Source organism: Neoarius graeffei, chromosome 2, assembly GCF_027579695.1.
Source record: "Neoarius graeffei isolate fNeoGra1 chromosome 2, fNeoGra1.pri, whole genome shotgun sequence".
Classification (NCBI taxonomy): Eukaryota; Metazoa; Chordata; class Actinopteri; order Siluriformes; family Ariidae; genus Neoarius; species Neoarius graeffei.
This window is the reverse complement of record NC_083570.1, coordinates 38,836,178-38,852,357: the sequence shown is the minus strand read 5'-3', so window position 1 is coordinate 38,852,357 and position 16,180 is coordinate 38,836,178. Positions and strand designations below refer to the sequence as shown.

At 40.8% G+C, this 16,180-nt stretch overlaps 1 protein-coding gene across 2 annotated transcripts in view; it reads left to right on the top strand.

The window, feature by feature from the left end:
• Nucleotides 1–15,526, top strand: part of gtf3c2 (general transcription factor IIIC, polypeptide 2, beta) — a 93,239-nt gene extending 77,713 nt beyond the window's left edge. For both annotated transcript variants that reach the window (XM_060914182.1, XM_060914181.1), the window contains exons 14-19: nt 582–743; nt 2,458–2,545; nt 2,709–2,828; nt 3,143–3,307; nt 10,396–10,503; nt 14,957–15,526. In XM_060914182.1, the coding sequence (XP_060770165.1) occupies nt 582–743; nt 2,458–2,545; nt 2,709–2,828; nt 3,143–3,307; nt 10,396–10,503; nt 14,957–15,178 (865 nt within the window). In that variant the 3' untranslated portion in view covers nt 15,179–15,526. The remainder of the gene's footprint in view (nt 1–581; nt 744–2,457; nt 2,546–2,708; nt 2,829–3,142; nt 3,308–10,395; nt 10,504–14,956) is intronic.
• Nucleotides 15,527–16,180: the final 654 nt, after the last annotated feature.

Here is a 16,180-nt window from a genome sequence, read left to right as displayed (position 1 = left end):
ACATCTCTGAAAAGGAATCGCGGTGCAGTCTTGCAAAATCATCTCATCTCATTATCTCTAGCCGCTTTATCCTGTTCTACAGGGTCGCAGGCAAGCTGGAGCCTATCCCAGCTGACTACGGGCAAAAGGCGGGGTACACCCTGGACAAGTCGCCAGGTCATCACAGGGCTGACACATAGACACAGACAACCATTCACACCTACGGTCAATTTAGAGTCACCAGTTAACCTAACCTGCATGTCTTTGGACTGTGGGGGAAACCGGAGCACCCGGAGGAAACCCATGCGGACACGGGGAGAACATGCAAACTCCACACAGAAAGGCCCTCGCCGGCCACGGGGCTTGAACCCAGGACCTTCTTGCTGTGAGGCGACAGTGCTAACCACTACTCCACCATGCCACCCCTTTGGGAAACATTTTGCTTGAAAAGTGTGCTTGTGGTAGCTTCTTGGTTTGACATGTTGTTTTCTAATGCAGTGAAATTCATACATTTTTAAGTGTGGCTTAAATGTCCAAATACTTTTGGGGCCACTGTATATAGGGCTTTTTGACCCGTTTTCTCCTTTATTCTTTTACTGTAGTGAGTTGATGGTGACAGTAGGGGATGATCGCATGGTTAAACTGTGGAACTTGGCTAAGACCTGCGCTCCCCTTAAGGCAATAAAACGCTTCCTGCCTACCGACGTGTCATGGCCTCTCTTTTGGCCAGGAATTTTTCTCACCCAGGAGTCTTGCTATGCCACGTGAGTATTCACTCCACCACCTGATAACTGCTGTCTTAAAATAGGTGAAAAATAGAGACCATAAGTGAATTCAAATGTCGTGTTCTTTTGATGACATGTACAGTTTCTTGCAAAAGTATTCACCCCCCCTTGGTGTTTGTCCTGTTTTGTCGCATTACAAGCTGGAATTAAAAATAAATTTTGGGGGGGGTTAGCACCATTTGATTTACACAACATGTCTACTACTTTAAAGGTGCAAATTGTTCTTTTATTATGACACAAACAGTAATTAAGATGTAAAAACAGAAATCTGGAGAGTGCATAAGTATTCACCCCCTTTTGTATGAAACCCCTAAATAAGAGCTGGTCCAATCAATTCACTTCATAAGTCACATAATTAGTTGATTAAGATCCACCTGTGTGCAATCAAAGTGTCACATGATCTGTCACATGATGTCTGGATAAATCAACCTGTTCTGGAAGGACCCTGACTCTGCAACACTACTAAGCAAGCAACATGAAAACCAAGGAGCCTCCAAACAGGTCAGAGACAAAGTTGTGGAGAAGTATAGATCAGGGTTGGGTTATAAAAAAATATCCCAAACTTTGAATCTCCCAGGGAGCACCATTAAATCCATTATAGAAAAATGGAAAGAAAATGGCACCACTACAAACCTGACAAGAGAAGGCCACCCACCAAAACTCACAGACCAGGCAAGGAGGGCATTAAACAGAGATGCAACAAAGACACCAAAGATAACACTGAAGGAGCTGCAGAGGTCCACAGTGGAGATGGGAGTATCTGTCCATAGGACCACTTTAAGCCATACACTCCACAGAGTGGGGCTTTATGGAAGAGTGGCCAGAAAAAAAAAGCCATTGCTTAAGAAATCACGTTTGGAGTTTGCCCAAAAGTATGTGTCAGACTCCCCAAACACATGGAAGAAGATTCTCTGGTCAAATGAGACTAAAATTGATCTTTTTGGCCATCATGGGAAATGTCATGTGTGGCACAAACCCAACACCCTGAGAACACCATTCCTACAGTGAAGCATGGTGGTGGCAGCATCATGCTGTGGGGATATTTTTCATCTGCAGGGGCAGGAAAGCTGGTCAGGACTGAAAGAAAGATGGATGGTACTAACTACAGAGCAATTCTGGAGGAAAACCTGTTTGAGTCAGCCAGAGGTTTGAGACTGGGATGAAGGTTCATGTTCCAGCAGGACAATGATCCTAAACATACTGCTAAAGCTACACTGGAGTGGTTTAAAGGGAAACATGTAAATGTCTTGGAATTACCTAGTCAAAGCCCAGACCTCAATCCAATTGAGAATCTGTGGCATAACTTGAAGATTGCTGTACGCCAACGCAACCCATCTAACTTGAAGGAGTTGGAGCAGTTTTGCCTTGAGGAATGAGCAAAAATCCCAATGGCTAGATGTGCTAAGCTAATAGAGACATACCCCAAGAGACTTGCAGCCGTAATTGCAGCAGAAGGTGGCTCTACAAAGTATTGAATTTGGGGGGGGGTGAATACCTATGTACACTCCAGATTTCTGTTTTTTCATCTCAATTATTGTTTGTGTCACAATAAAACAACAATTTTCACCTTTAAAGTGGTAGGCATGTAATGTGACAAAACAGGACAAACACCAAGAGGGATGAATACTTTTGCAAGACACTGTTGTCCAAATTAAATAGCCTCAAAAGCAAGACTTTATTGTCTTCTTTATAGGCTGTCCCAACAAGGACTCCACTACCTTGACTCAGGTTACTTCGGTTATAAGGCTTTATTAGTTTGTACAAGGAAAGCTACGATATGGGTGAGTTACAGTAGTATACATACATACGTAAGTGTTTTTGGCAGACACAATTCACTGTGCCAATCCTTATTCCATATGATGATACTTTATGTAATGCCCTGTACTGAACTTTGTGTTTGCTGAAAGCAGTGGCTTCAAGATTTTCTCTCTTTCCTTGTCAAAGAGTTTTTCTGTGTCCGACTGGATGAACTCCTGTGTAATCGGGGACAACATTGGAGATTTTGTTTGCTCTCTGCTGTGTGACCCAAACTGCAACCACAGCAACAGCAGGAAACATCGATTTGTATGTTCCTGATGCACACATGATTTCCTTCTAGAGTTTAACATGTCCTGAAATGTATTCCAGATGAAACAGCAATCAATAAAATATTTGAGGTTCTAAGATTTCACATTTAAATGTTTCTCAATGTCAATGATGGTTAATCCAGTTCATAATTTTCCTCTGTAACATGCTTGTCTGTCTTATGGTAACTCAATCAGGCAGGGAAAAGCAAGGATCATTCATGTAGTGCTTCAGGTTCCCAGGACATACTGATAACATGTCACTGAACAAAGAATCAGTCATCACTGAATTGTAAAATATCCATCTCTGTATAGCCGGTGTACAGGACGGAGATGGTACAGTTTGAGCCTGGGCAGAGATTCGAGGAAGTTCAGCTAAAAGACGAACAGGAGAAAGAGCATGACTCAACCCAGCATGAGCCCCAAACCTACAGAGGGGCTGTGCGGAAATACTACCTCCGCTTCCATGACATGGACCTTGTGAGTGTCTTCTTGTTCAGTTTACTAGTTAAACTTTTTTTTCTTTTTTCATTCTGATGCTTTTTACTTATCGACTCTCTTCTTCAAACTTGGATTACGGAAATTATTGGATTACATTGTTGACAAATTGCAGGGACACTGCACTTACTTCTTGGATTCTTGCGTGCATATACTGTATATAGTGGTGCTTGAAAGTTTGTGAACCCTTTAGAATTTTCTATATTTCTGCATAAATATGACCTAAAACATCATCAGATTTTCACACAAGTCCTAAAAGTAGATAAAGAGAACCCAGTTAAACAAATGAGACAAAAATATTATACTTGGTCGTTTATTTATTGGGCGGCAGAGTGGTGTAGTGGTTAGCACTGTCGCCTCACAGCAAGAAGGTCCAGGTTTGAGCCCTGTGGCCGGCGAGGGCCTTTCTGTGTGGAGTTTGCATGTTGTCCGCGTGGGTTTCCTCTGGGTGCTCCGGTTTCCCCCACAGTCCAAAGACATACAGGTTAGGTTAACTGGTGACTCTAAATTGACCGTAGGTGTGAATGGTTGTCTGTGTCTATGTGTCAGCCCTGTGATGACCTGGCGACTTGTCCAGGGTGTACCCCGCCTTTCGCCTGTAGTCAGCTGGGATAGGCTCCAGCTTGCCTGCGACCCTGTAGAACAGGATAAAGCGGCTAGAGATAATGAGATGAATTAAAATTGACTTTGGGGGGGGGTGGTTAGCACCATTTGATTTATACAACATGCCTACCACTTTAAAGGTGCAATTTTTTTTTTTTTTATTGTGGCACAAACAATAATTAAGATGAAAAAACAGAAATCTGGAGTGTGCATAGGTATTCACCCCCAAAGCCAATACTTTTGTAGAGCCACCTTTTGCTGCAATTACAGCTGCAAGTCTCTTGGGGTATGTCTCTATTAGCTTAGCACATCTAGCCACTGGGATTTTTGCCATTTCTCAAGGCAAAACTGCTCCAACTCCTTCAAGTTAGATGGGTTGCATTGGTATACAGCAATCTTCAAGTTATGCCACAGATTCTCAATTGGATTGAGGCCTGGGCTTTGATTAGGCCATTCCAAGACATTTAAATGATTCCCTTTAAACCACTCCAATGTAGCTTTAGCAGTATTTTTAAGGTCATTGTCCTGCTGGAATGTGAACCTTCGTCCCAGTCTCAAACCTGTGGCCAACTCAAACAGGTTTTCCTCTAGAATTGCCCTGTATTTAGTACCATCCATCTTTCCTTCAGTCCTGACCAGTTTTCCTGTCCCTGCAGATGAAAAACATCCCCACAGCATGATGTTGCCACCACCATGCTTCACTGTAGGAATGGTGTTTCCATCCCCTTGGAAAGTTGCACAGATTAGTCCAATACTAAGTGGTGCCGAAGTCAAAATGAACAATGATCTCCTGCTGATCATGTCTAAGGTTTATGAGCACCTGGTGTTAAATCAGATGGCAACTTTCATGCCATCTGCATCTGTATTAAAGGACACTCATTGTAAGTACTTATCGCAAGGGATATAGTACCACAACTGTTTTGCTTTCTGTGCGTGATGACATTCTTCATGCCATGAAACGTGGTGAAATGACTCTTGCAGTCATGGCCGATTTATCCAAAGCATTCGACACCGTCGCTTTTGAAAGTGTCTTGAAAAAGCTCCACAAACACAATTTCTCCAAGTCCTTTTTACAGTGGGTCACCAACTGCTTGCCTAGGCACAAGCAATTTATTCAGATTGACAAAAAGGTATCCCAAAAGATAGACATTGTTTTTGGTGTTCCTCAGGGTTTGATTTTGGGTTCCATTTTGTTCAATCTTTGTGTCAACGACCTCTCAGATGAGCTTGACTCAGTTTCATTTCACCAATATGCTGACGATACCACTTTTTATGCACATGCCAAGCCAGGTGACATGAAACACTGTGAGGAGCAATTACAACACACTCTTAATTAGCTGTCATCTTGGTCTCATGACAACAACCTTGCCTTAAACCCACAGAAAATCAAGTATATGCTGCTGTCTACTCAACAACTTGCATGTGCTTACCAGCTTGATGACTACCAAGCTAACCTCTCTGTTCATGGACAAGTGCTTGAAAGGATTACCAGAACTCGTCTTCTTGGAACTGAGATCCATCAAAATTTTAAGTGGAACAGTGATATCAACTCAAAGATCTCAAGTTGCTATGGGACATGAGCTGTTCTTAGAAAACTTAAAAACTTTGCTCCGTTTCATGTAAGAAAACACTCATCTCGTATCTTGTCTAAAATAGGTTTTAATGATTCAGTATCTTATCCCATGCCTGATTATCTTAAAGGAAAACTCCGGAGTGAAATGCTTTTTAGGTCTATTTTCGCATTATTGGGAGTGCATACGTTGAGTTGCTATCACAATCACGTCAATCGGATGTGTTTTGAGAAAATTCGTTTTTTGTGATTTCAACCGGAAAGCGCTAACATGGCAGTGCACGGGGCATGTCTTTTTGCCGATACAAAACACTAGTTTTAAAACCATTGCAAAGCTCAAAACAACATGACAGTTCTGTGGAAGTGAGTAGAGGGTTCCTACAAACAAAACGAAGTGTCCCTGGCTCTGCAAGTGCACGGACAGAGTGTGTAGAAGAGTAAATACAAAGCCAGTGACCTTACCTGAAGTTGGTCTTCTCCAGACGCCATCGTGCATTTCCAGCGGGATGGGCTCTGCACTCGGCACTCGACTTTTATGGACTGTCCCATGAAGATGGCGTCTGGAGAAGACCAACTTCAGGTAAGGTCACTGGCTTTGTATTTACTCTTCTACACACTCTGTCTGTGCACTTGCAGAGCGAGAGACACCTCGTTTTGTTTGTAGGAACCCTCTACTCACTTCCACAGAACTGTCATGTTGTTTTGAGCTTTGCAATGGTTTTAAAACTAGCGTTTTGTATCGGCAAAAAGACATGCCCCGCGCACTGCCGTGTTAGCGCTTTCCGGTTGAAATCACAAAAAACGAATTTTCTCAAAACACATCCGATTGACGTGATTGTGATAGCAACTCAACGTATACACTCCTAATAATGCGAAAATAGACCTAGAAAGCATTTCACTCCGGAGTTTTCCTTTAAGCGTTTACAGCATTTACAGCTAATCTTAAAAAAGTTCTTATTATACATGACTGAAGAAATTTTCACTTACTTATGACATTTCGATGTCTTTCTTAGCTGATATCTTGATCACATTTAATGCTTGACATCTCTGGCCACTGCCGGATGGTGCACGTGACCTAGAAATCAGCTGATTCCACGTATGGCTGAGTTGGTGTGTCCCTACGTCCCGATTTTCTTTTTGGCAAAAAGGGGCTGGTATGCTTTGGATCGTTATCCTGCTGAAAATCTACTTCGCTCACTCACTTGAATAATTGCTTCACTGATTTTCTGCAAGTTTGCATCATCAATGAACACAAGATCACCAACATGTCCATGTGGTTTGGTTGGAATTCTTCTCCTGGATTTCTCCACACAGACACTCTACCATCATCCATCCTAGTTCAAGTTGGATTCATCTGAAATTAAGATAGTTCTCCAAAAGTTTCTGTGTTTGTGTCTGTTCTTTTGCAAATCTCTTATTCTGGAGGCTGATGATTGTTTTTTTGCTGCATTACTTTCCCTCTGTACACATGCTTGTTGACCCTGTTTTGAATAGTTTGTGCTCTTGCTGTATCTGATCATCTTGTTTTACTGATGTCTGAAGCAGTCCTTGCTGCTGTTTCTCACTTGTTTTGCTTGATTTTAATCAATGTCACACTTGAAATCTCTGAGGTCCTGGTCAGGGGGCCTGGACCTCAGCCATCAAACCAAACTGATGGTCTACAATGCTGTTGTGGTCTTGACCCTCCTTTACGGGTGCAAAACATGGACCCTCTACCACCAAGACCTGAAGAAGCTGGAACAGTTCCATCAGAAGAAGTTCTACACCATCCTCAACATCAGTTGGGAGGACTACATCACCAACATCTGTCTTTGAAAGAGCCGGGGCAACCAGCATAGAAGATACCCTCATGAAACACCGTCTTCGGTGGTTAGGTCACGTTGCTCGCATGGACGAAACAAGACTCCCAGGGAGGATTCTCTTCAGCGAGCTGAACACAGGGAAATGCCCCTGGGGCCGCCCCATGCTACACTACAAAGATCAGCTGAAGTAGACCCTCAGGGCAACCAACATAGACCCCGAGACCTGTGAGGAAGCAGCTAGACAGTGTACCGAGTGGTGAAACACCATCCATAGAGGGACGGAACTCTTTGAAGCGAACAGAAGAACGAATCTGGAAACCAAGCGACAGCGCAGAAAAGAGAAAGAGGCACAATCCCAACCACCACCGACCTTTCAGTGCCACCAATACCCCCGAGTTTTCAGAGCTAGAATCGGGCTCATCAGCCATCAATGAGCCCACCATCAAATGTGACAGGAAGGAACGAAGTACTCTGATACGAGGAATCGCCGACGTGATGTGACACTTGAAATCAACTTTAGACTTTTTATCTGCTCACTCGTGAATGAAATCTTGAAGGAATAACAAACACTTGACCATGGAACAGCTGAGCAGCCATGTGTCCAATTACTTTTGGTGTCTTACCGTGGAGAAAGTGCTTTGATTGCTATATCGTTCACCCAATCTTTGTGTAAATACCCTCAAATTAAAACTGTTTAATTTCTCTAGTATATTTCCGTAGACAGCTAAAATAAGAATAATTTTGCCAGTGTCCAAATATTTATGGCTCTGACTATGTTTGGCCAGTTAAAATGTCACGACATCAGCGATGTCGCTTTCCAGTGCTTCGTAAGCTCCTTCAGCCCTGTTTCTGCTTGTGGACTGTTACACTTACATGGGTTCCTCGTGTTCTCTGTCTTTCTCTATACACCTGGTGCTTTCTTGGTGATTAAACAAGTTCGCCATGTTTCCTTGGTGTGCCAGCCTTGCCTTTGCATAATTTGCAAAGAGCCGTTGTTTGCACCTGGTCGGTTGTGTAAAATCCAGTAGTTCCATATAACTGTAACGATATAACTATAACTATAATTGACATAGTTACATAACTATAACTTTTTAGGTGCCTCCATGTTGTCAGCCATGTTGTGTAACCAAAAAAACCCAAAAAATCAAGAAGGAAACGTGATAAGAATCTACTTACATTTGGTTATCACCATATTAGTTTGTTCATGAGGGCATGAGCTGGACTAATGAGTGATGTTTGGCTCATAAAACAACTTGGGTTGCCATGTCTGAGTGTTTTCAGTGCACAGAACATGTTTAGTATCACGGCACTCATGAGCTCGCTGTGAAAACTGAATATGGAGATGTTTTAATCGTTCACGATCTAAAATAGTCACCCACTTATCTTTGTAGTGGCCTTTCCAGGGCAGCCACACAACCTGATTTTGGTTACAAGTCTCTACATAAAGTATGTATGACCTCTCCAAAACAATACGTGCACACAATTATGTCAGAGACCTCAATCCAGCTACTCCAAACCCGTTCTCAGTTTCCTTATGTGCTGCCACTGTTGACCTCCTCCACCATCATGCATCCATGCACATGTCCATTTCACACTTTTATGCACATATTGGAGTGGAGTGGAGTCAGGGCTGTTTGACTTGGGCTAATGAAGTTCTCACCCATCAAACTCGTACTCTCACACACACACACTCTTTCTTTGTGTGCCATTATTAAATGACCTGAACCAGGCTTGTAGTACTCGAGTCTGACTTGTGCCCTAATTTTAAGGACTCGTGACTTGACTTGGACTTGAGCACTGATGAGGACTTGTACATTAACTGCATTCGGACTCATAAATTGAAGACTCAGATTTTTTCTTTATTTTTTTTGTAGCATGCCATAATTTGGCATGAGATCATTATATCTACATTAAATTTTATATTAATTCTGTGCAAGAGAATGCACATTCACCTGTTCATACATCCTGTTCAGGAACAAACTAACGTTAATGGCGCTAAAATGCCTGGAGAGAACGTCCCTAGGGTTGTCTGCTTTGCTTATACAGACTTCTCGTGCAGTGAGAAAAAAATACATATGTTCCATATGTAGAAGAACTATGGAGGAGACGATGGGGACAACCTCCAACTTCAATCGTCATTTGGTAAGACTCCACCCAGAGAAATAAGTGACACGCTATGTTCATTGCCGTGTTGATAGCAGGGCTTGCTTGCTTGCTGACTGATGAACTAGCTAGTGTTAACCCTTTCTCATGTTATTTGCCCTGTTAATTGTGGGCGGGGCTTGCTGAGCGCTGAACAAGCGTTTTATCTGTAGCCTGTTAACTAAAATGGGGCAGTCAAGCAGTAACGTTAGTCCAGTACAGTAGCAGAGATGGTTTTACATAAAGGCAGCAACAGCCACCGTCAAGTGGTGCGGTTGGAGTCTTGTTCTCGGACTCGACTTGGACGCGATTTGAAATTTTCTTTAATGACTTGGACTTGGGGGCGGCACGGTGGTGTAGTGGTTAGCGCTGTCGCCTCACAGCAAGAAGGTCCAGGTTCGAGCCCCGTGGCCGGCGAGGGCCTTTCTGTCTGGAGTTTGCATGTTCTCCCCGTGTCCGTGTGGGTTTCCTCCGGGTGCTCCGGTTTCCCCCACAGTCCAAAGACATACAGGTTAGGTTAACTGGTGGCTCTAAATTGACCGTAGGTGTGAGTGTGAATGGTTGTCTGTGTCTATGTGTCAGCCCTGTGATGACCTGGCGACTTGTCCAGGGTGTACCCCGCCTTTTGCCCGTAGTCAGCTGGGATAGGCTCCAGCTTGCCTGCGACCCTGTAGAAAAGGATAAAGCGGCTAGAGATAATGAGATGAGATGAGACTTGGACTTGACTCGGACTTGAACACTGGGAACTCGAGACTGGACTCAGACTCAAGATTTAGTGTCTCGACTACAACACTGACCTGTACTGTAAAAGGCTAATCACCGATCCACCTGCACACACAATCCTAAAGACTGGAATCCTGGATGTTGGCATTCTTAAGCTTACTCAGATATCTTTAGTGTGGCTTTTTTGAAAAACTTGTACATTGACTTGCCCTTCTTTCTTTCCCACACAGAGGGGTTTTAAAAAATATAATCAGAAGCCTATAGTGAAGGAACTGCATGCCTCAGAGACTAAAGGCCTGCTTTTGATAGATCAGATGCCTCTGAATGCACTCTACAAGGTAAGAATATCACATGAACTCAGCCTTGGCCACAAAGCTTTACATGCTCTGTAGTGGATATTAAGTTATTATGTTATCCACAAAAAGAAACACCCGAGGACTTAATTCTAAAACCTCAGCAATTTGTGAAAAGATAAAATTACTGTATAAGCAGATATTACTGATATCTAACAAGCGTATACTTGCATGAAGGACTACAGTCATCGGTCATAGTATTTATGCATCTGTCTCCATTAGGAATGTATTGATATTTCACGCGATGATAAATCGTGCTGCAAATTTATGACGATTTGAATCAATTGAAATAAAAAAAAGATTTGCGGTAATTATCAGGCTGCGTAATTGCTTAGCTTTTTCAAGCTGTAATTGCGTTGTTTACACAGCAGAGGGCACACGATAGGCGTACAATACCAGGAATACATGTTACTTCACTGTAGGCAGAAGTAACGCAGCTCTAACACCTCAAAAAAACAAACACACACACACACACACACACACACACACACACACAAAAACCCAGATCTAAAATGGGAAAGAGTTGTTGTGTGATTGACTGTATAAATAAATTTAACAAGAAATCAGGGGTCTCTTTCGACAGACTGCTAAACTCTAAAGAAAAGAGAAGCAAATGCAGGTAGTACAAATGTTAATAAAAGTTTATTAAGAAAAGGCCTATTTGTTATGAACTTTTCATTTTTAATAAAAGGAATATTTTAGTTAATAGGCTGTGATAGTTTACTTAATATAATTAATCACTGTTGGCTATTAAGGAAAAAAAGTTTCTTTTTAACAAAAATAATATTTGTTGATTAAAAAAATAGGAAAATACAGTACATGTTGCAAGTTTTGGTAATACAAATATTCTTCATTTAATTACTATTTTTATTTTTTCCAAAATATCATGAACCAAATTGGGTAAATCGTTACATGCCTGTCAGTAACAGGACTATGTTCTGATGCTATTTTCACGTTCCTTTTAGAAAAACATAATTTTCAGGAGTCATTTCTCTTCCTGGATGTTAGCATCATCCAATCTGCTTAAGTTGCGAGTAAATATGTTACATGCAGTGTCCGAGATGAGAAACGCAAATGTGACAGCGTGGAAAAGATCCCATGTCTATTGGACTTTGAGTCATTGTATTTAATGGGCAATTTATGTTATTTTATTTCCAAATGACTTATTGTTTAATTGCTATTAATTCAATATCAGTAATATTACTACAATTATTGACAGTCCATAATTATCGACACCTTTTCAGATTTACCAATAAAAAACAATTTTACAAAGATGAGTTTCAGTTAGAACAGTTATTATTGGTTAATTAATCAACCGGAAGACCCCGCCCCCTCGCCCTTTGAGCTTGTCGTCTGATGACGCAGCTCGTTACCTGAGATAGAATTTTTTTTTAGCATGATCAACAATTTGAGGAAAACCCGGACGTTATCATCGCAGGTAAGCAGGGTGGAAAGATCATGGACATGTTTTTACTGATCAAATTCACCGATATTTCATGATCTCCTTGTCGAAACCTACTTTGTTTCTTACTCTTTCATTTGACCATCGCCATTTTGTATCTAAACCCGTGTTTGAGAATCACGTGAGGTGTCGATAATAGTGATCACTTTCACCGGTGTCCACCATTATCAACACCCTGTGGAATTCAGTGACATTTACAACTGTTATGGATCGATCTTTGTGTAACATTGTTGAAGTCGATGAAGCACTTTAAAAAAATAAAAGTGCTGTGATCTATAATAATGTTTTTTCTGATTCATAACAGAATGGAATGTTTATAGAGTATTTGGAATCCGACTGCAATAAATAGAATTAGAGTAGAATTAAATTCCTAGCGTATAAAAAAATTACATGCTTGAAATATTCATATTTTTCTCTTCCATTCAGAAAATATTTTTTTGCAGTTTGTTGTAAATATCTACCACATATTAAAATATCAATAGACATTTTATATTTTAGTTCAAGGAACATGTGACCTTTGACCTGGATTTTCATGTGGTTACAGTGTCAATTGCCTGCTTAAATTTATTGGGAAACTACAAAACTAGAAATTAATACAAACAACAATGAATGATTAACAAAATGTGATCTACAAAAATACTGAGAAAGTGGGTAGAGAAGTAGAACAAAAAGATTTTCTAACAGGTTAAACATTATCAGTTCATTTGTTTACAAACATTAGAATTACTTCCTCATTTACGTAAACACCGACATCGATATATATATATATATAAGATATTTTGTCCTGGGCAGCACGGTGGTGTAGTGGTTAGCGCTGTCGCCTCACAGCAAGAAGGTCCGGGTTCGAGCCCCGTGGCCGGCGAGGGCCTTTCTGTGTGGAGTTTGCATGTTCTCCCCGTGTCTGTGTGGGTTTCCTCTGGGTGCTCCGGTTTCCCCCACAGTCCAAAGACATGCAGGTTAGGTTAACTGGTGACTCTAAATTGACCGTAGGTGTGAATGTGAGTGTGAATGGTTGTCTGTGTCTATGTGTCAACCCTGTGATGACCTGGCGACTTGTCCAGGGTGTACCCCGCCTCTCGCCCGTAGTCAGCTGGGATAGGCTCCAGCTTGCCTGCGACCCTGTAGAACAGGATAAGCGGCTACAGATGATGGATGGATGGATGGATATTTTGTCCTAAATACAAGTCTATGTAAAACAAATTTAAAATAAAATCTGTTTTGTTAACTTAATACCACATATCGATTTTTTTTTTTTTATAAATAATCATCTGAACGTTGATAATTGTGAAACGGTGTTGATAACTGTGGACAAAGGTGTCGGTAATTGTGGAACGGTGTCACATGATTTGATCCACCAAGCAATTGGGAATCAACTCATTTTTGTCCAGTGGAAGTTTGAGTAACTATTCATGCACAATTTACGTATTGAAAGTCTTTTCTACTTTTGCAATGGCCAAAAGATCGTTAAGGTGTCGATAATTGTAGCCGCCGCTCTATTACTATTACTTCAATTAAGAAAATAAAACAAAAAAGGGTTTTTAAATTATTTAAGAAAAATAATGTTTAAGTTGATAAAGAATAGGAAAATAAATGTTGGGGGTTTTTTTGGCCATAAAATGTTCTTCAATTTAATTGTTTGTTTTCAAAAAAATATCATGAAAAAATCGAATCATGAACCCAGTACCATGAATTGAATCAAATCATGATTTGGATGAATCGTTACATGCCTCATCTCTATGACTCTTAACCTTCATCCTACCAAGTGGGGTCCATCTGGACCCCGCACCTATATGTTTGTTTGCCATTTTAAAAATATGTGACATACTGCCTCACCGTTTTATGAATTTGTCGGAATTTATGTCTTAATTAAAACACTAAAGCACCGGAAGATCAGCTTTTTGCATTGTGAAGGTATAATTAATTTGTTACTGGGGTCCAACCGGACCCCAGAGTAAAGTTTATCTGTCTTTCATTTTATAATTGAATAGCACACTGAAAGTTAACTTCTTTTATTTCTTTTATGTTCCATAATGAAACTACCAAGGCATTCCTTCTTGGGGTCCGTGTGGACCCCACTGCTGCAATAAGCACAGGCTGCAAAACAAAAGCCTTAAATTATTTTACACTTACTTTTTTGTTTTAAATTCTGTAAGAAAAGACCTAAGTTGTAATCCAGAATGTTTTACAACTGCATGAGCTGCAAAAATCATGTATATAATGCAAATTTTTTTTGTGGCGCTATAATTTGCTACATGTATGCTAGTTATTGCACTATTATTGCAATGTTATTGCATTTATAATACATCATTGATATTCAGCCATAGTGGATTTTGTTCTTCAATAAAGTTATGTCTGTTTGCTGCATTGAATTGGTTCTTACTGCATTGATTTCAAGGTATTCCCTCCTGGGGTCCATACGGACCCCGCCTGGTAGTTTGTGTATGTAAAATTGGCTGGTAGGATGAAGGTTAAGTGTGTTCTTTATGCCTTGGGCCCTTTAGTGTATTGCTGTTATTAATACAAGATGTTCTGAACAAAACTTATCTGGTGATTTTGTCTTTATAAGCTTTAATTTTAAAGAAAAGTATTGGGGTCCAAACGGACCCCACATGGTAAGATTAAGGTGTAAAATAGCATGGTAGGATGAGGGTTAATATGTATCATATGTAGACAAAATAATGGAAACACCCTTTTGCCTGTTTCAGTCCTTGGTATATTATCCAAAGGGATGTCAAACGATTCTTATATAAACGCTTCATGTATTCGTGTCTAATCTAAATACGTTTCACTTGACGAGCTTCTATAATTTGCTCTAAAGTTGGAGGGGTTTTGTCCTCCGTGTCCTCCAGAAATACTGAATGTAAAATTAGTTCCCTTGTATCCTTGAAACATTTCAATGGAGAAAAGATGTAAAAATGAAAAAAGTAAAAACCGCATAACATTTGGTGTTTAATACTTCTCCTCCTCCTCCTTAAGGTGTGCTTCAATCCAAACATGGGTGCTCATGGCTGGGTGCTGTCAGCTGGCCAGTCGGGGCTCGTGCGTGTTCACTGTGTTAGTGGCCTGGATGGTCCTGTTACGCACAAACTCGTTCACGAGGCCCAAGCCCAGTTTAGCGCCATGTTCTGCTCTCAGGAAAAAGACACATCCGCTACCACTGTCCACCAGTGCACTGCAGAGACGGTGCAAGTGCCCTAGATGCTCTGAACTAAGCCATGTAAATACACTTGATCAACTGATATAGGCTTTATGGTGTGGGACATAAATCAGTTTTAAAAAAAAAAAAAACTAATTTATTTTGGAGACGGGAAAAGATCCATGCTATTTTGATACAGATTGTAGATTATGGAAGCTTGTCTGTTTTATAATATGTGCACTTTGTTTTTATTATCAATCGCTGTGTCCTCCAGTGACATAGCAAAAGAATTGTGGATGAACATCAACAGCATTTTTGAGCTGCTATAGAGTTTTTCTTAAATGAAGACTTTTGATCTAGGTTTGCTTTTATTTATATGCAAATGTCTCTGCATTTTCTATAACATGTTTGTGCCCTAATTAAAAATTAAGTCAGCAATATGTTTCTTTGGATTGCGTTTCATCCTGATCATTTCCAAGGTTAATAGCTCACTGTGTTTTCACGCTCTTTACGTTTGGACACTTACTTGATCGTTTGATTGATCGTCTTTCCTGCGATCAAGTTCCCAATTTATCCTCCCATGTTTTGGCTGGGGTTCAGCGCACAGAAATGTTCACCTGTCCTTTCTATTCTCTCATCACAAGTACATTCTTTACCAAGTGCCCGAAGGACAGACACAAAACAAAAATATAGTTGTCTGGAAAGTTCATATTGTATCAGGCCAGATGAGCTTATGCGATCACGCGTCGTCCATCCACAGTTTACAAAAATCGCTGCTACTCCTACAGGATTTCGATCAAGCTCAAATACAATGTTCCCTGGGTGGGTGTGCATAAAAGTTGTCAAGATGGTAGCGCCACCTGTTATATTTACGATTATATGGGCATCTGAAATTTTTGGGTGACTTGCTATGTTAAACACTACTTTTCGTAAACTGCTGGGACATTTTCACTGAAACTCACCCAGAAGACTCTAAAGACATATTCCAACAAGAATTGTTCACCAGGTGGCGCTACTTGCCATGGATGTGGCTACAGAGGGGTCACGTGCAATTTCACGAAAAT